We start from the raw sequence: 20604 nt of genomic DNA, 5'->3' as shown, positions 1-20604 counted from the left end.
AATGCCTTTTAAAGGGCATTTTTTTTCTGGGTTTCCTTTGGCCAGTCATTTAGATTTGCCCAGTTCACAGTCCATATTTGGTGTATCTCAGGATCTTCCTCTATGTGTGTGCACACATTTCTTAGTCAAGATGGATTCTACTGAAGAGGCCTGTGGGTACAACATCCCTTGGCATCACTCCCCTTTGACCTCCAAGGAGCCTTTCTGTGCATGTGTGGTCAGGGAGGTCTCCTGACTTTGAGAATGAGAAATATGCAGTATGACCAGGGCCCAGCTTCCTCCCTTAATTATCCTGCTCTTCTTGTCTTGGGAGTTTCCGTCCACAGGGAATGAATTTCCAATTGCCTTACTCTGGTTGGGCGCCCGTCTACCTCCTGCTTCAGCTATAGGAGGGTGAACAAGGCAGAGGCAGGAGAGAAAAGAGAGGATGGGCTTGATTTATGGGTTATGGGGAGTCTGGAGGAAAAGCATGGGACCTGACATGAAGCATATGAAGTTGTTATGATCAGTAAAAAGCAACAAACTTTGGAGTGTTAGCTACTTACACCTTTCCTGTTACATGCAGACCATGTCTCAAGTGGGCCACTGAGAAAACAGGTATAGGAGCTCTGGGGTAACAGGGAGGGCTGGAGGTCAACCAGAGTAGATACAGGCTTGAGCCTGTAAACATTATTAAGGCAGTAATACCCACGCAAGTTACAGGCTTCTCTAAAATTAACAGGGTGAAAAAGAGTATGGCACGGGGCATTTTTAATCTACCAAATAGAAGAATGCTCAGAAAGGACTAAAGAATGTTCCCACCCAAATAACCTGTTTCTTTCAGGATCACATTCTAAAATAGATTAGCTTCCTATCACAGCCTCTGCATGGCTCATCCCCTGGAAGAGTGAGCCTAAATTTCTATACTGGAAACTTTAGTACATGCCTGCATGTCCTTGTTCCTGAGGCAATCCTCACTGTCACAGAATGACAACAACTCCTCTTCCTGTTCTATCAGTAACAGGGCAAATGAGAAAGAAGCATGTTGAAGAACATGAGTGTTTGCATTAAGAATACTTTATGTTAAAGTATGAATCGCATTTCCAATAAAACATGAAAAGATTTACATGTGTCTACAAAATTTAAGTTTTTGATAAACTTTTTAATAAATGCTATATTAAGCTAGAAAGGTAAGGAATGTCATGATCAATCTATACATTCTCTGCAGCATTAGCCTGGAAGATGTTGATGTTTAAATGGGACAATCATAGATGTGAATTTCCTGGTCATCTCCAACAGACACAATTTTTGAGCCATTTCCATTGTATTTTACTCCCCAGACCTGTAAATAAAGAGAAAAAGTTCTACTAAACCTTTATTCTTTATGAACAAATACCCTTACCCTACTCTCATTATACTGAATCCAGAAAAAACACTGAGATGAGGATGTTCTCATGCTTTCTCAACAGTGAGAATGGGGCTTTTCCTTTAATCACGCAGCTTCTATTACTACTGTTTAATTATCATCACTCCCAACTCCAGATAATTCATTTCTAAACATAAATCAAGGTATTTACAAACCTTTCCAAGATTCACAATTGAGGAAGTGACCTAATGTTGTAAAGATGGAACCCATGAGGGACCAGCACGGGTTCTCAGGTCTCCAGGAAGGAAAAGGCCCCACAGCTACCCTGAGGTCACCACCACCTATGGGGATAACTGCAAACTGTGCTCCTCGTCCACCTGCTTGTGCCTACAACTTACGTCAGTAATTCTCACTCTCTTCTTAGAGGCCTATGAAACCTGCCTGACCCCAGGAGCTAGATAACTTGGTATTGCATGTCATTGATTTCATTTGCTACATGTTGAGTTAACAGATTCACACCTTCTTCCCAGACAGAACTGATGTGGTAGGAGTTTCATCAGGTCAAGCCTGTCACTCTATCCCCGAGGTGGGTGTTCTAGCCCTGACTTCAGTGCTGTGAGCGGGCCAGGTGATGGCTTTATTTCCACTCCAAATGTCTTCCTCTGAGGACCGCACCACACACTGACTCTCTCACACAAAGCAACACAGCCAGCCAGGACTTCCTTCCTGAGTACAATATTTAAATCCAGGAGTGGAATGTCAAGATTAAATCCTCTCAACTTCATGGGCAACAATGTAAGATTAAGTGTAAAAAAGCATGAACATTTGTTAACTTTAAAATGCATTCCAAAGAGATTCTATGAGATGATCCTAAGAACATACAAAATACGTAATTAATGAAAGATGACTTTATACTGCCATGGGTATTTTATTTTTTATACTGCTTCCCCAAGACCCTTGCTATTCAAAAGTTGTTGGAACTAGCAGCGCTAGACTCACCTGAAGCTTGGGACAAAAACTCAGGCGCAGGCCAGACCTACTGAATCTGTATTGTTACCAGATCCCCAGGGTACATTAAAGACTGAGAAGCCCTACCCTACAATGCCTTAACATTTCACATTCATCTCACAGGAAGACTCCTGTGAGAATACAGCCTCTTTTCCTAATTTAAAGGCTGAAATAAAACTTAGCAATATCTTTAAAGTCAAACAACCTATTAACAATTTCTGGCTTCAAGTATATTCAAAGAAAAAAAAATCACATCACTTCTTTGGGCAGCTCCAAAAGAGAAAGTGATGGCTGTGAGATGGAACGGAAGCTTCTGAAGAAGCAGGTCCTTCCTGAGACAGCCATGGCCCAGCTGTATCTAGAAAAAGGCCCAGGCATGCTCTAGGCATTGCTGCAACATGTTTCAAAGAAGTCATTTAAAGGCTGTGCAGCTAGTCCAAGCTTTCCAGTCTACCCATATCATGGGTAGACATATCATGCCTTGTGGGTTTCCAGGCTGACAACACACTCCTAGCCTCTGCACCCCAGAGTGTCCACTGGAACATTGGCTGGATAGACATCCAAGCAATCAGAGCAGCTCAGCTCTGAGGCTCACCTGATCTTGACAACCTGAGCAGCAAGGTTAGGGAAATGAATGAGTTTTGGCAGAGCAGACAATGCTAGCAATCCAAAGACAAAGGAATTTAAATGTTAATTATGCCATACCTGATCCTGGTGATCAAAGAAGGTGTGAACACAAGTCCTTGTTCCAACATCCCAAACTTTAACACTCTTGTCAGATGAACTATTTTAAAAAAGGAAACATCAGTATCAGAAAAGTTTTCAGACAGGTGTGAAGTTGGCAAGAATCTGACCAAAAATTCCACACTCCTTGACTCAGCCTACCTAAAGGCCCCCTTGGTGCGTGTGTACATAAGCGGCTGACCTGGTCCCCAAAAGGTGGTCAAGAATGTTGGCACAACTGGCTGGCTTTCCCCACTCACAGAGCAGCTATCTCCCCAAACTTCTGATCTGCTTGGCCCTCATATTAAATATTCTTGTCAGGAGTCTTGGATGAGAGGCTCCTTCTGGATGGGAGGGAAACTGGTTAAAGCTTCAAAATAAAGGCTCTCAGAGTCTTCCAGAAACCTCTGTGCAGTGCTATTAAGCCATCCATCTCCTGTTTTTCAACTGTCTTGGCCATCCTGGGCCTAAACAACATTGGGGTCTCAAAGCATAACATTTTACAGATTTGCATATCTATAGTTACTATCGGAATACAGGTATCCTTATAAAGGATACCTACCTACTGTAGGTAGAGGCCTAGATTTATAAGGAAGAAATAAGAACTGAGTTGCTCAAAAAAATCCACCTTTGTTCCAGCTAAGAACAATTAACCTGACAATTTAAAAAACACTGCAGAAAACAAAGGCTACCTGAATAAGAAAAGGGTCACACCATCTTCAAATTTTAAGGCAATTCATACAAGATGACCATCTTCATCTTCCTAACGTTTTAGGAACTGATAAGAGTCATAAGTACCTGGAAACAAAGTGTGTGTCATCAGGACAAAATGCAACGTTCAGCACCCAGGATGCGTGGCCACTCAATGTGCCAGCCAAGTTGGCATGTTGTCTGAAATGGGAAAGTTTCAAATAAAACGGAGACGTTAACTTTTAGAATATAATCACTGAAATGGAAGGTGTACTGTGTCCATTTAATTGGACCCAATCTGCTATCCTTAAAATGACAGTATTAACATAGAAATTCTCTTTTCACTGAAGTAGCATCACATACTGCAGAAACAAAATCTTCAATAGCATTAACCCCAAATATGTCAGAGCCTCCAAGAGCCAAAAATAGGATCCTAAACAAGCAGAGCTTAGAAATTCAAAATAAAGAAGGCTCAACAAGCCAATTCCTAAGATGAGGAAACAGAACCAGCAGGCAAATAGCCATCTCAGAGTAGCTGCAGGTTCTGCCCCTACCCACCTAGCATCCTTTCCATGTGGAGCCAGTGCCTGTGTCTAAGGAAGGTATCAAAATGTATTCTTTACAACAGGTATGACTTGGACAGACTATTTTTAACTTAACCAAGAATGAGACAGGTCTAATGACTATAGTCACTTTCCCTTTTAAAAAAGTGAAATCAAATCACCTATGGCAGGAGAACAATCCTAAGACCTGACTAAGGTCAGCAGTTTCACCCCTGAAGTCAGCGGAGTAGAGAAGACCCCAGTTAAGAGGAGAGGTGGCCTCAGTAGAAAGCTGGGGGACCATGAGAAGGTAAAAGTCCCAGATGTTCATTCAGTATCAGCATCTTGGCCAAACCACCACCTCAGCATGAGTTCCTCGCCTGCAATATGATTGGGACCTTAACCTGTGCTTCCTCACCAGTAGGTGGGAAGATGATGAAACTCTAACAGTGAAAGCCTTATTAAAGAGAGCTGAACCCTTAAGAAATTGCTAGTATTTATACTGGCCCTGCTGTTGACAAGCAAGCACAACCTGAGACAGACATCTTCTCTTGGACCCTAACAGCTCGTTCAGCTCTAACTCCAGAAACTGCAATTCTAATTCCATGTCTATTTGACAACTTTCTATTGTCCAAAAGCTCCCAAATTTAAACTCCTGCAAAACTCTCACAGGCCCACAAAGTAACACACACGTGGATGGTCATGGTGTGGCACCCATCGCTGGGGCATAGAGAAGGGTGACGGATGCACCCAGTGGATTCGAATGCCGCATTCGGAAGCCAGAAACCAGGCACACTGATTGCAGTACTGAGTCAAAGAATCAGGGACACACGTCAAACACCTTATAGGAGAGACCTCAGCGGGGAACAGAGTGGGGACTGAGAAATATAGGGGGAAAGGAAAAGAGAAAGAGCCTATGCACAGGTTTACAATGAAAGTGAGTTGTGAACTGAAGATTAACTAACTCAATTTTATACCTGGAGTCAAAAACCAACAACAAAAAAGCTCCCTTATCTAGACCTGCTGTAAGCTGGCTGATAAACAGACAACTCCCTAACTAGGGCAGAGGAATGCCTTCTAGAACGTCACACCCTCGGAAAACAAATGTTCTAACTTTTTCATCATTACTTCAAGCTAGCTACAGCCCATGGCTCCATCTGTTCATCTGTACACTACTCACCTGTCCAAAAGAATTTAAAATCAGCATGCCCCACAAATGACAGGATGCTGGAAAAGAAGTAGCAAGTAGCTGATCCTAATTGGTAACCCACGCACGTCTTCTTCTATATCGTCCTAAGCTCAAAGCAGGGATACTGACAGGGGAGGAATGACTGGGGAGACCTCAGAGTCTGAAAGGACCTGAACACATGTCTTTCCTAGACATAAGAGGGAGCAGCTCACTTGCTAGGGCTCCTCCTAATGATAAGAGACAAAACAGGCATTGACATTAAGAGAGAAGTGTTGAATCCCAACAGGTAACTTACACATCATATATCTTGATGTAGCCATCATCTGAAGCAGTGACAAGGAGTTGTGAATCCGGGGAAAAAGTCAAGGAGCGAATGGGCATAGCATGGCCTGAAATTCACAAAGACCCTTGTTAAGCTGGAGAATCACTGTCTCCTACCTCCTCATACAGGTTTCCACGAACTATGTCATCTTTAACGGCTGTTAAATCACCGAGTTGCACTGCTCAGGTGCTTCAGTCAGAGGCGAGCTACAGATTGGACCCTTCTTTATAAGGCTCTAGAAACATGCACAAAACCCAGGCCCCTCCTCCTGGGATCCATTTCTCCTCAGATCCCTCCCCTGACCAACTGGACCTCAGGATACACTGCTTACACAAAACTCCTCTGCCCCTAAAGATATGGTCAAACATGGAAATATGCACTGTTTCTGATTTGTATGCTGAACAAATAGGATGCTAGTTCCCTACCAAATCCTTTGTTGTAGGGTAAAGGATGCACTGAAGAGGTCTCCCTCCAACACTTTCCCTGTCCTAGTACCCCATCCTCCTATCCAGAGGTCACCAGTGCAGAGTGGGCACAGAACTTTCCTTTACCTTCAAACTATCAACAAAAAGGGGCTATTTTCCAATCACAAAGTTCTTTAGAGCCAAACATGACAGAAATAAGATACTCATGTAGCTAGGATATATTAACACATAAATAAAAAGTAAGCCTGTTCACCAAAATAAGCATTTAAAACACTGGTACAAAAACTAATATGTCTAGGTTACAACTACAGTGACAAACGGAGAAGGCAATGGCACCCCACTCCAGTTCTCTTGCCTGGAGAATCCCAGGGACAGGGGAGCCTGGTGGGCTGCCGTCTATGGGGTCACAGAGTTGGACACGACTGAAGCGACTTAGCAGCAGCAGCAGCAGCAGCACAGTGACAAAAGTGAACTTTAGAGGCATTTCGGATTTCTAACTGAGAGTGGTATTTTGCAAATCTAAGGCTCGTTTGCCATTTAGTAGCATTTTAATGAAAGAGTAAGTCTTCCTTTGTGATCTGATAACCCAGTTTGCACAAAATGATGAACCACACCTTCCAGCGTATGCAGAAGTTTCCCAGTTGCAATATCAAAAATATTGATGATTCCGTCTATGGCTCCACTGGCCAGGTATTTCCCATCAGGACTCTGTAGAGAACATACGAAAATCATTTGAAACTCCCATGTTGTTAAGCCATCTCCCCTCAAACACAAGTAATCTGCTGGTTATGGCCTAACTGGCTGGCGGGCAAACCAAGCCAGCAGCTTCCTAGTGAGACCAATGCAGAACGTTTATCAAGGAATACAACAGGCTACAAGAGTAAACTCAAAGAATCAGACAGAAACAAAACAATATTTCCTTACATATGCAATACTAAGAATGAATTTTCCTCTTGTGTCCAAAGAATACTCCTTTTTCCCACTTTCCACACCAAAAATGTTCACTTTTCCCACGTGAGTTCCTGTGGCCAGATACTGAGAATCAGGAGAAAAGGCCAAAGTCCAGGCATCCACTGAACAGAAAAAAAGGAAAAACTATAGTGAGAAAAGATCTGACCTTAATTTTAAAAATTTTAAAGCTTTACCAAAAGATACATGTTTTAAAATTGGAGGAATAGTGTCCTGATTCAGAATAGGACATTGTAAAGATATTAATTGTATTAATATGGGCATAGCATGGCCTGAAATTCACAAAGACCCTTGTGAAGCTGGAGAATCACTGTCTCCTATCTCCTCATACAGGTTTCCACGAACTATGTCATTTTTAACGGCTGTTAAGTCACTGAGTTGCACTGTTCAGGTGCTTCAGTCAGAAGCCCAACATTAATATGCCCAACATTAATATGCTGTAAAGATATTAATTCTATACCAATTTAATTTAAGGGTTTCTTAACTTTTCACTAAAAATGTAGACAGACAGGACAATACCAAGTGTTAGCAAGGGTGTAGTGAAACCAAAATCCTCATACCCTGGAGGGAATATAAAATGATATAGCTACTTTGAAAAACAGTTTTGACAGCGTAATTGAAAACACACACCATAATACTCAGCAATTCCACTTCTAGAGAAATGGAAACACATCTTCATGAACAGAACTGAAGCTGGATGCTCACAGCAGCATTATTAAATATACTCAAAAACTGGAGAGAATCCAAGTATCCATCAGTTGATGAATGAATGAACAAAATGTGGAATATCCCTATAACGGAATACTTACTAGTAAGCAATAAAAAAGAACAGACTACTGATACATATTACAACATGGATAAACCTCAAAAACATTATGCTAAAGAAAGATATGTAAGACAATACAATTTCACTTATGTGAAATCTTTCAAAATGGCAAAACTATAGAGACAAGAAAGCTCATCAGTGGTTGTCTGAGGCTGAGGGTGGGAGCACAGGTTAACTATAAATGGGCGTGAGGGAACATCTGGGGGACATAGAAGTGTTCTAAAACTGAATTGGAGTGATGGCTACACAACTGTGGAAATTTACTAAAACTTGTTAAACTGTATAATGGGTTAATTTCAGAGTGTAATTATAGAGGTGAAAGTCTACCTCAATAAGCTGCAAATAAATGAAGAGACCAAAAATATTCTTATATAAAACTATAATATGACAAAGTATTTATCACAAACTAGCAAGAGAATAAGGACTGGAAAGAGGCTTTTTTTTTTTTAATCAACTAGTTTTTAAGTTATATCACACAATCTGATTTCAAAGGTTCTATTCAGATGCTATTTCTGTATTACAGTGCTTCTGTGTAAAGGTCTCCAGACTCATGGGCAGCCTGGGTAAGCACATGTGGTTTATACTTCCATCTGGACCACTGATGATATTTCAGCATTTCTTTTCTCAGTTATGTGGGAAACTCTTCACAGGCAATCTCAAAGAGCTTTAGGAGCCTTGGGGTCAGAGCCTAGAGATCAAGGAATAGTCCAGTTGTTCAGTGCTGGTCGAGGTCCCTTTGCCCATGCCCAGTCTTGCATGGGAACATTCCCTAAGTCCTGCCCTTCCTGTACCTGCCCAGAAACAGTGCTTATCAGATGAAAGGGAGAAGAAAGGCTCCTTCCCAAGTCACTTTCCTTACTCTGAGGGCAGGGCTCAAAGAGGTCAAGCCCTTCTCAGCCCACAGGAGAGAGGTCTCCTTGAACTTGACTCATGGCAGATAGGGGCTCCCACCACAGATGAGTCAGTACCATATAACAGAGTGAGTTTTAAAATAAAAATCTCTTGCAAATCTGAACACACATACTCAAAGTAGTAATTAATTTACCTCTATCAGTTAAGAAATACTTGTTTCAAACAGGAAATTAACTTCAAAAGTGCTCAATCAACCAAGAAGATCTAAAAAAGCTTTTATTATAATCAATCTCTCACAAGACTGCTTTTTAGTGTCTATCTAATGACTATGCCATTTATTCTAGGAGGATTATGTTCTCTTATTCCTATTATAATTAGTTGTTTACAGGAATAATGGTTATTAGAAAATCTGATTATGATTCCTTGAAGTTTAATAAAATCACTTTGGAATTACTTTTACATTTCCCTTATTAGCTGTTTAATAATATAAAACTTGTAGTGATGAATGTCCTTTTCCTAGAAATTGAAGGAACTTTTATTCCTCAATTTAACCTTGCACTCTAAAATTTACTTTAACATTTGCATAATATTTATTTTAATCACTAAGTTCCACTTCATCAGTGAAAAGAGTAACTCTTCTTTACACTGTGACATCCTGAACCATCTGATGTTGAGATGCCCCTATGCTTCCACTTTCTTCTTCGACATCTTTGACATCAGGTTGCTGTAGCCAGTGCCTGGGTGAGGTATCAAATGAAGGATCTTCCCTGTCATCTTCCCTTTCTTCTACTTCTTCACTTTCTTCTTCAGGATCTGAGATCTTTCTCTTTCCTCCTCCTTCTGTTCCTCCTTTCACATTCTCCAGGCATATTTTCAAGACTGGTATAACGTAAATGTCCATTTGCCTAAATTCATTAGACCTAGATTTACTAGTTTTACCTTTAGGTGAATTCAACTGAGCTGCTCCTTAGTTGTCAATAGCAATGTTTGATTTTATTATTTACTCAAATAACTGTTGTTTAACGGTCTGGTATAGTTTTATGAAGATTCCTATCCAAAAGAGAAAATAAATCCAACCTTATATTCATCTCAGTATCTTTTTTCTTTCCTAACAGTAATCTTTCAATGATCACTTGCCACAACTGGAACCAATATGTAGTTTAAGATACTATTTGTCAGGAAACGCAAGCTGGATACAGATTTCATCCTTTTCCTTAGAACCAATCCAGCACTCGTTTCTTCAACTGTGGTGTGCCCGGGGCTACAAAGCCACACAGTGACCTTAGCGTCATGGGAGGGTTTAAGTGCCCAAGATGAAGAGGCAGCAATAGATCCACCTCTTCCTCCTCTTCTCAGCTTCACAGACTTTGTGCATTAGTTTGGGGACCCAGGTCCTCCGTAAGAGATACCAATAGGGCAACGACACATGCAAAAACAATTATCTGGGGAGTCAGAGTGTTTGGGTGACTTTTTTCAAATACATATCCTGGCCCACACACTCCAAAACTGATTCAGTGGATCCAAAATAGGAACTGGACATATGTATTCAATGGACATGAGTCTGAGCAAACTCCGGGAGATAGTGAAGGACATGGAAGCCTGGCATGCTAGTCCATGAGGTCACAAAGAGTCAGACACAACCGAGCAACTGAACAACAACAACAACATATGTATTCCTTAAAAAGCTCCAACAGTTAAGACTCAGAGATATTGAATACTGGCACTGAGAGGAAATGAACTCAGTTTTCAGACAACACAGAGTCCTTAAAACCCTGGGACCATCATTCTTTCCAAAATAAGTACAACCTATAGGATGCTACTGAACATAACTGGTGGGAAGCAAATCTACTGGGGCTCCTATCCAGGGAATTATGTTAAGAAAAGCCCTGAGCAGTTCTGTAATCACTCCATGGAGGACTGTGCCAGAGAGGCACCAGGCTCTCTGTACTCTCTTCCAGTCATCACCCATTCTGGCAGAACAGGCTCTGCTCATGAAAGCTACGTGGTCATATACAAGTAAATATAGGGCCACAAGGAATCCGAAATGCCATGTTGTTTGTCCCAATGAAATTATTAATTCCCATTACTTCAGATGTTTATCAAGGCTAATGGACAAGACTATGCTGTCCTACAGAACTTTAAAAAAATCGATTTGTTTCTTTAGAAGTTTCATGTATCAATCATATACTGGAAATCAGCACTTTAATCATAACTAGTTGAGATTACCATGACACAGCTCTAGGAGGACACAGTGCTTTACATTCTAGACCTCTATAAGGCAATGAGTGGATCAACTCAGAATGTGGCAAACAGAGAAACTGTGGACCGTTCAAACACAGGTCCACAATCCCGAGTCAGCAATGTGAAACCCAAAGGTGATGAAAACTGAGTTTTTAGAAATAATTTTAGTACCCAAACTCACTTGGCCATAAAACTGGAACTGATATAAGGCTATTTATAGCTTATCTTTATCTCCTAATGTAAATACTCATGTTTAGTTGCTGAGATACTAGTATTTCATTAGAGTGCTATCCCAGTCCCACTGAAGGTATTACATAACATGCAGTTCATACACCCATATTACCAATCTCAAATCCAAAAGCTTCTAAACACTAAAATACATCTCTCCCTAAAGGTATCAAAAAGGGATCGTAAACCTCTAGTATCTTCTCTAAGAGTAAAACTCTTACCAGGTCCTGCATCTATAGACTTTATCTGTTTGCCGTTTTCCAAGTCCCAGAGACGAATATGAGCATCAAGAGAACTGGATGCAGCAATGGGCAGGGTGTGGCTGATGTCCACAGACACCACACCCAGCTGATGGCCCTCCAGACTCCACTGTAGGTCCAGCTTCTCATCACGCCTTCAATGGGGGACAGAGAAATGGATTTCTTCACACACAACACATGGTACCTGGCATCTGAAATTTGGGGTTCCTGTAACTATGCATTACCAGAGGTCTGTGAAATGCAGAATCAAGAGAGGAAATGAAGAGCCACAGAACACCAAATGCAGCCAACTTTTAACCATAGCATTTTTTTTTCTTTCTACTATAAGGCCTTAACAGTGAATAACAGGAAAACAAGTGAGAAAAAAAAGAGTCTGCCTTTTTATACCACCATATCGCCATTGCTTTCTTGCTTAGATAATTAGTCAATACTTCTCTGATTGCAACTTGGGAGCCCAGAAGAAAAACCCCAATTTCCAAGGCTGTATTGTAGAGGAAAGAGCACTCACCATTTCCAGACCTTCACCAAGTCATCCAGGGATCCCGTGACCACTGTCTCAGAGTTTTCTTTCTTGTTTGACCCCCAAGCAACTGACCAGATGGCATCATCATGGGCTGGAAGAGAAAGTCATTCATATAAAGTCTTCATGCAACTTCTAAACTGAATGTGCTAAGATAAACCAGAAACACTGTTACACCAATTCTGAGGTAATATCCACCTGTATCCGCTTTACTGTTTTGCAGATGGCTTTCCCACACAGCTTTTATTAGAACAGTGGAGGCAGGTAAGAAAACCAGAGGTTCTGAAGAAGTTACTTGCCCCAAACACAGGTTTACCAGGTGGGGGAGCAGTACTGGAATAGTCCAGTGTCCTTTCAACTTTAGTATGCTGTCTGACATGCATTAGTTTGGAATAGCTCTCACTTGGCTAAAGCAAAACCCACCCCCAAAAGAGATCAAACCTGTTAAGAGTTATTTCTTAGAGATCTTTGGAAACCAGTAGGCAGGTCAACTGTAAATAATACAGGTCCGAAAATAAATAATTAAAATAGGTGCCACATGATTTGCCTTTTGCCACAAGTCTATTATGCTTAATGGGCCAGTTAATACTTTAATCCTTTTGTAGGGATTACTTCAATTAACCACAACATCCCTATGAACAGCATCTTCATGCTACAGATAAAAATCAAGAGGCTTAGAGAAGCCTAGTAGCTCACCCAAAGTCAAAAGCTATGAAAAGGCAGAGCTGGTACTCAAACCTAAAAACCTAACCTCCCTACTAACTAAAGTCCACTTTAAATCCTAAGTCTGTAAGCTGTATATCTGGTGGGCCATACAGATGGGTCTGCAGACCTGGGATAGGAATATAAATGTAACAAATGCATAAGAAGGTTTTCTTCACACCTGGCAGCAATTCTTCAGGAACACCTTTTCAAGACATGAATACAAGGACATTCAACTTAAACAGCTGTGAGTTACATATAGCATCTCGGCTTCCATTACAATCCCCACCTGACCCAAGTCTGCCAGCTTGGCACCAGATGGCATTAGGTGCATACAAGGTAGCTGACTGACAAGCTGACTAGTTACCTATGCTCGCTAACTTGAAAGAATGCTTTGGGTTTAAACTTCAGACTGCCTAAATGTCACTACTTAAAGTGGAAGAGCTTTACTAGGCATTCCACAAATTTCTCCAGGCTTTATGTAACTTATCTAGGCTGTCGTGAAGAAATGAGACACATGTGAACAGTCCATGCACACCCTCCTTTCCAGGTATGAAGTCCATTATCACTGACCAGTTACCTTTCCAGACAGACTGCCCTCCCTCCTTCTCCCATCCCCACCACTATCACTGCTACTCATATCCTCAGTGGACTTGACAGAAATTCACTTATTTTATCCTCCTCTTTTATTGAGGGTCAAAGGCCCTCTGTGAGAATCGCTACACTTGTTTTAAGTGGAGGAGCCTGAATAAAGGCTCCCAAGAGAACTTCTGCGTTCATGGCCAGGCTCAAGTTTACCTCCCCAGGTGAGCTGGTATTAACAGAGTCCTGAGACTCAAAGAGTTTCCTTCTTTCACTCTGATAGCCGGGAAGCTCAGTCACGCCTTCCCCAAGTGGGAAAAATTTTCCTCAGCCCAGAGTTCTCCAGTCTATCATTTGACTCCTGCTCCTTAAGTTAATGGTTGTTTTTTTTTGTTGGTGGCTGTTTGTTCTGAAGTGTATTTGGTTTTCAGCTGCCCATGCCAATTCTTATGTAAAGTGAGTATGGTTGGGAACTGCATGTTTGGTCAGCATGACAAAAACCTTAAACCAGGGACAACAGCTTTTCACAGGTGAATTTGCTTGAACTGGCAAGCTGCTTACCTTGCTCTTGTTTGAAGAGAATACTGTACTAAAAAAGAACAGAAGACACATTAAACCAACGGTCAGATTTCAGATGTGTCCCATCCTTTCCCTAAAACACCCCCCAACTCACCACCCTGTGCCCCAGCAGATATAATCACCAGTGTTAGGTACCGCCCTTGCTGTGGCCTGACCGCCTGTGAGCTCATGCAAGGTCTGTAGTGTTAGTTCTTAAAGAAACTATAGTCTTTTAAAGAAAACAATTAGTTCTTAAAGAAGCTAGAGTCTCTTCTACTTCCACCCACCCAAAAAGAATAATAAATTATGTGCTTTTTCCTGCTCTGAGCACCAGGAAGCTCAGAGTCCAATTTGCAGCTTAATTTTTGTAGTTGTATAAAACCACACAGCCTGCATATTAACCTGTTAACTCTGTCCCAAATTTTATTACAAAGACATGTTTCTCCCTTTCTAATTTTTCTTTTTTGTTTTTGTGTACATATTCTTTTAAGCTTCCTCAACCCCTTTGTAAACTGAGGTACAGACTGAGATAAAATTACCCTCCTCTCAGTGCTGTGCCTTTTACTAGTGCCACCTAACCCTCTGGTGACTAGGTGCCCAGGATACCCTCCTCTTCACAAGCAAAGCAGGAATCAGATGCTAGTTTTCTGACTACAAACCCAGACGATGTATTGGGCTCGAACCCCCAAAGAGACCAACTGGCACTCTTCCTCTCCATAGGCCTTACCTGGTTGGTCATCTCCTTAACCAAGGATGAAGGGCTAAAGGCCAGACAGCTCTGTGGAAACAACACCAGGGTTTCAGTAAGAGGAGGCCATCAGGACAGAGGGCTATAGAAGGTTCCCTTGGATCAAGACTGTAAGGCAACTCTTGGCCAGGGTTGACCTGACACTTTTCTATAGATCGGTCCCAGAGGCCCCGTTCACAAGCCCTACCAGGTGGCATGGTCTTCTTTCTCAACTAATACCTACCACCTCTCATATTTTCTTCTCCTCAAGCTGACTACAGAGAGGATCCTGTCTCCCTCCTTGCTGCTTTTCCAAGAGATAAAACCACAGGATCTTTTAATTTAAAATATTATTTTATTAAAAACTCAACAAGCAAATACGGGGGAGCAAAGTTCTTACAGTCCATGCAGGGATCTCAGCCAAAAATGCATATAAGAGCCAGCAGGAACGTAAATGAGGGTGTGAGCCAGAGGGAGACTACATGTCTCCCAAAAGCTATAATAAGGCTTCTTAAACTTTTGTGTGTGTGCTATAGAATCCTCCGTGCCCACCCCTGAACCCGCCCCCCGCCCCAGCCGCCCCAGGTAGCTTTGTAAAGCCTATAAACCCCTTTTCAGGATGTTTTTAAATACATAAAATACATAGGATTAGAAAGGAAACCAAGTATAGTCCATTCTCATTATTCCAGTCAGTTAAGTTCCATAAAGTCACTGAATACCAAGTTAGTGAACACTGATCCACTACTTCTGGGGGAGACACTATATTAGGTTCCTGCAAGACTCTGGTAAATTTGGGCCAACTGATGAATAAGTAACTTTATTTTATGCGTGTTTCTGTTTAAAGACACCTTATTTTACATTGGCGATTTATTAATATTGAACTCACTGCTAACAGCAACATAATTCACGCCTATATGCTGTTTATCTACAGATGTGTTTTCTCCGTAAGACACATCACAGTCTTCCTGGACTTAGGAACACTAAGAGAGCTTTACTACTGTGTTTGGAGGGCTATTTTAAACAGTGAAGTCACCAATAAAACCACAAAAATACAAAAATCATAACACTAACAGATTGAAAAAAAGACACTTGTTTACAGCAGGATAACTGAAACAAGAAAGCAGAGTGCTTCCTTGTTCAACTGCAGCTAAGAATGTGTGTCAGTTCACTCAAAATTTTCACCACCTCGCACATGTCCAAGATCACAAAGCGCTGCAAATGATTTTGGGGCTACAAATAAATTTTAGAATGTAGATGAATTTGGAAATACAGAGCCTGAGAATAGTAAGGATCAACTGTATACAGAAATAATATTTTACCAAATACAAAAATTAGATTTTGTGATAGCATATGTGGTTCTTTATTTACACATTATATAACAAGATTTAGCAGCAAATCTAACAACTACCATAATTTCAAAGTTATGATGAACTTATACAATATCCTAAGATACGAAAATATGTGTGATTTCTATTGGTGACAAAGTCACCCTGTTAATACTTGGTTTGCTGACTATATTTATAATTGAAGGAAATGCTAAATTTCAGTTAGAAGTTTGAGAACATAGGGATGCAATTTTTCTTCTCATCCAAGTTCATGGCCCCTTCAATTCTAACCATGGACAGAGGAGGCATATCCTCTGCCACATCTAAGGCATCCATGTTCAAGTTACTTGCTTTAAATTTGCAAACTCAAAAAGACTACTGTGAAGGTTTTCCAAGGATAACAGAAAAAACAAACAATTTCTAAATAACCTTTGCCTGTGAAGATCTCAGTCAAGGTGGTACTGCTTAATTCATTTGTGACCCAAGAACAGTGTCTTGGCAAGGGTAGGAAAGACAGACAGGAGGTCATGCCAGTTTCGCTGGAGTAAACAGTATTCACACTCTCTTGGGCACCAACCATCTGCACTTCCAAATCCTGCCTCACATCCCTGCAACAGAAACAATTCCCCACAACAAGGAGAATCAAGAGTAGGAAGGTCTGCAAGAAGTCAACTTCCAAGAAGCCAGGCTCCTCAAGATAGAGGTGTGCTTCTATCAATGAATGTATGTTTGACGATGTACCATGAGTCAGGGTACCATGATGTACCCTGTTTTAGGTATTACATGTAGGTTAGCTCACTGAACCCTCTCATCTCATTTAATAGATATTCTTATTATAATCTCTACGTTCCTCATAAGGAAAGTGAGACTTCAAGAGAAGTTAAGAAACCTCCCCCAAGGTTAGTCTGACAGGAGAAGGTGGATACAAGCTATAGTATAGGTTACACTACCTTTTACATCAGTTTCTTATCCTACAATAACTTCAGCGTTAAGAGGACCCCAAAATCCTCTTTTCTCACCTTCCTTCTTTAGAGAACTCTCCTCTCATTTCCCAGGCAGAATTCATTGCTTCCTCAATGTTTCCAAAGAACACTACACATGCCCCTATTAAAGTACTCAGGGAGGTCAGTAACCCGCAATACTACGTGGTACTTGAAGTAAAGATAACTCAGACTGTGCCTCTACCTGTCCAGCTCGCTACCGAAAAAGGCAGCGTGGCCTACCACTGGAAAACTTCGGTTAAGACAGTTCTGTCTATCGACACTGAGACCAGTCCTAACCTCGAGGCTGCACAGAACATCCTCAGGATGCAAGATGAGGCCACCTATCCTCTCCCCTCAGGCCCCACACACCGAGAGGCAGCCAGAGTAAACGGAGTCACGGAAGCCACCACCCTCAGGCCCTGCGGCGTGGGGCATTCCTGAGCAAACCCTCCTAGAGGTAGCCTTGGGCCCACTCTCGCTCACCCGCCCTCCAGCCTGGACCGTTATCGGCACCGATCAGTGCCATCCCCAACGGCTTTGCGAACCAACTCACCGCCTCACTGTCCGGCTGCACTGCCCCGCGGATTCTCTGACGCCAGGTTCCGCGCGACCGCGACGCGGGGTGATGAGCTCACCAAGAGGCGGGGCATCTCGCCGGTCCCCAAGGCGCAGGCGCAGGCCCACGCCGCAGCGCCCTCTGCGGTCGCTACAACGCACGCGGGGCGGATCTGGAGGAGGATGGGCGAGAAGGGGAAGAGGCCACGCCCCGGTCACCTTGGTTTCCCCCGGGGCGGGGCCACTGAGAACCGGCTTGCGGAAGTTTTAAGTTTCAACAACTGTTGGGTTCTAATTTCTTTATTTGTACTTTGAGATAGACTACACCTGATGACTGCAAGAGTTCTATTGCTTCAAATTTTTTTCAGTGAAATAGAGCTCTATATTTCAATTGTAAAGTCACAACCGATTGTTGTTCAGTCGCTCAGTCGTGTCTGATTCTTTGCGACCCCATGGACTGCAGCACGCCAGGTTTCCCTGTCCTCCCACTGTCTCCCAGAGTTTGCTCAGACTCATGTCCGTTGAGTTGATGATGCCATCCAGTCATCTCATCCTGTCGTCCCCTTCTCCTCCTGCCTTCAATCTTTCCCGGCATCAGGGTCTTTTCCAATGAATCAGCTCTTCCCATCAGGTGGCCAAAGTATTGGAGCTTCAGCTTCAGCATCAGTCCTTCCAATGAATATTCAGGGTTGATTTCCTTTAGGATGGACTGGTTTGATCTCCTTGCTGTCCAAGGGACTCTCAAGAATCAACTGTCAACTGTGAACACCACAGTTCAAAAGTATCAGTTCTTCAGTGCTCAACCTTCTTTATGTTCCAACTCTCACATCCATATATGACTACTGGAAAAACCATAGCTTTGACTAGATGGGCTTCCCTTGTGGCTCAGCTGGTAAAGAATCTGCCTGCAATGCGGGAGACCTGATCCCTGGGTTGGGAAGATCCCCTGGAGAAGGGAAAGGCTGCCCACTCCAGTATTCTGGCCTGGAGAATTCCATGGACTGTATAAAACACTGGGTCGCAAAGAGTCGGACAGGACTGAGCGACTTTCACTTTCACGTCACTTGACTGGACGGACCTTTGTCAGCAAAGTAATGTCTTTGTTTTTTAATAGGCTGTCTAAGTTTATCACAGCTTTTCTTCCAAGGAGCAAGGATCTTTTAATTTCATGGCTGCAGTCAACGCCCGTGATGATTTTGGACACAGCCGGTTAGGTTACTGTGATGCATATCAGTTTAGAAGCTAATGACCAGCATTTTAAAAGGAGATGGAAGGGTGAAACCACTGCACCCCATCCTTGAAAAGCTGCCCGGCCCCTCCTGGCTGCTGGTCACTGTCCCAATCTCTCTGAGCAGTAGGGAGTGGAAGTTCTGGGTGGCGGGGGCGGGCACTCTGAAGGGTTAAGCTTTCTTTCAGCTTATCATGAGACAGAGATCACAGTCTCTCCTGATTAAAACTGGTTTAGAAGTCCAAAAACAGTCTAGAAGAAGGGGATGATGGTAAAGTATGGTCATAGTGAATGTAAAACCTTGAAATATCCATGTACCCTTACCCTACCCCGCCTACCCCTGAAAGTTAATTTCTCAGGATCTAGTTTATTAAAACATCTTGAGTTTTATGATGATTTCAGAAAACTGTTAGACCATACAACTCTTGTCCGTACAACTGGATAAAATCTTTGAGGGCCTTATGAGGAGATTTTACGGCCCAGAAATTTGCTAAATACACTCACAAGTTTCCCAGTGCCTGTTCTCTGGTCCTCAGTAATTCCTTCAGTGACAACTCTGTCAATGGAAACTTCATCCAGCCCCAGTGGATCCCCTACATGTCACAGGGTTAGAAAATTTGGGTCAAAATGAGCAGGCTTCACTTGTTAACCTTGAATTGTCAAAACTTTTACATGGCCTCTGTTAAAAGTCACATTATCCCTGTAACCATTCTGGATATACTTGACCAGAGTGCATTTGTCCCTGAAGCTAAAGAAGAGTGTACAAATTATACCCTCAGGCCAGGAAGCGTGTCTTCAAACTGGAGGTGATTCCCATCATATTGACGTAAGTGCTGACTGGACCACAGCATTCAGGGAAATTCCACAGAACCCAACAAACAGAAATTGACACTGCAATGGCCAGGATCCAGGCTAATAGAGTGTGGAAAGGACCTAATATCAATCCCCAATGCAATGGCTTTTAACAGTGAAATGAGGAGATCTACTGTCTTCCTGTACAACTGGTTGCCAGCTTTGGCCAATCTTGGTTTTTGTCCCTTTAATTTTATTGACAGAGTTTCTGGGTTTCTCTGGGTTTTGAAAATAGACTGATTATTATATGATTTCTTAACCAGGGCAATTGGGTCATATTTACTTCCTTTTAGCTTTTATAAAGAAATATTTTTGAACACTCCTACTTTAAGAATGGTGAAATTTTGTCTAGAAAAGTGCTTACAACTATGTAATTAAGTGAATTTTAATTTGTGTGATTTGGGCTTATGTGTTTTTTTTCTTTTTCTGTGCATTAACTGTAAATATTCCACTCTAGATTATTCTGAGAACACACTGACCACTTTCATGCCTTTTATCTGTTGTCAGAATGCTAAGGCTTTCACCTTTTTGTGCCTGCTTCCAAATCGACTACTATTAATTTCCAATTGAAGCAAATAGTTTGGGGATTAATTTAATCTTTGTCAGCCATTATAGTTGTTCTGAATAAAAATTTAATTACCATCTCTCAAAAAGAAATACAATAGATTAAGAAAAATAGGAGATAGAAGAGTGTATCATGCATTTGAAGATATGTCATACTTTATAAAAAAACTTGTTTCACACAGACAGGTAATGGATCACAAAGGAAAATGTTTTTCCTGCTGTGAGCTATGACCATGAAGTTTGAAATTCATTGCTCTCTAAAGACTTTCCAACTCTATAATTCTATAGTTGTGATAGAAACTCTTATCATTCTTCCACAAAGGATGTATTGTGCACCTCCTTTTACCTGCAGAACACTGCTAGAGCCCGAGGCATATGACGTTGTTGG

General features: G+C 41.9%; 1 protein-coding gene across 2 annotated transcripts; it reads right to left on the bottom strand.

The window, feature by feature from the left end:
• Positions 1-1120: 1120 nt before the first annotated feature.
• On the bottom strand, positions 1121-17651 carry WDR61 (WD repeat domain 61). Of its 2 annotated transcripts, none has more exons than XM_043489758.1 (11): positions 17571-17651; positions 14710-14760; positions 13986-14013; positions 12129-12234; positions 11582-11754; positions 7169-7317; positions 6859-6952; positions 5793-5886; positions 3875-3967; positions 3059-3137; positions 1121-1321 (listed from the first exon to the last, which is right to left on the bottom strand). In XM_043489758.1, exons 2-11 carry the CDS (start codon positions 14719-14721, stop codon positions 1232-1234), a joined length of 918 nt encoding a protein of 305 aa, XP_043345693.1. In that variant the 5' UTR covers positions 14722-14760; positions 17571-17651; the 3' UTR covers positions 1121-1231. The 2 variants fall into 2 exon arrangements, with proteins under 2 accessions (XP_043345693.1, XP_043345694.1); XM_043489759.1 differs by having other exon boundaries at positions 17501-17640.
• Between the last annotated feature and the right edge of the window lie 2953 nt (positions 17652-20604).

This window comes from Cervus canadensis, chromosome 17 (genome assembly GCF_019320065.1).
Source record: "Cervus canadensis isolate Bull #8, Minnesota chromosome 17, ASM1932006v1, whole genome shotgun sequence".
Lineage (NCBI taxonomy): Eukaryota > Metazoa > Chordata > Mammalia > Artiodactyla > Cervidae > Cervus > Cervus canadensis.
This window is presented reverse-complemented; position numbering and strand designations above follow the sequence as displayed.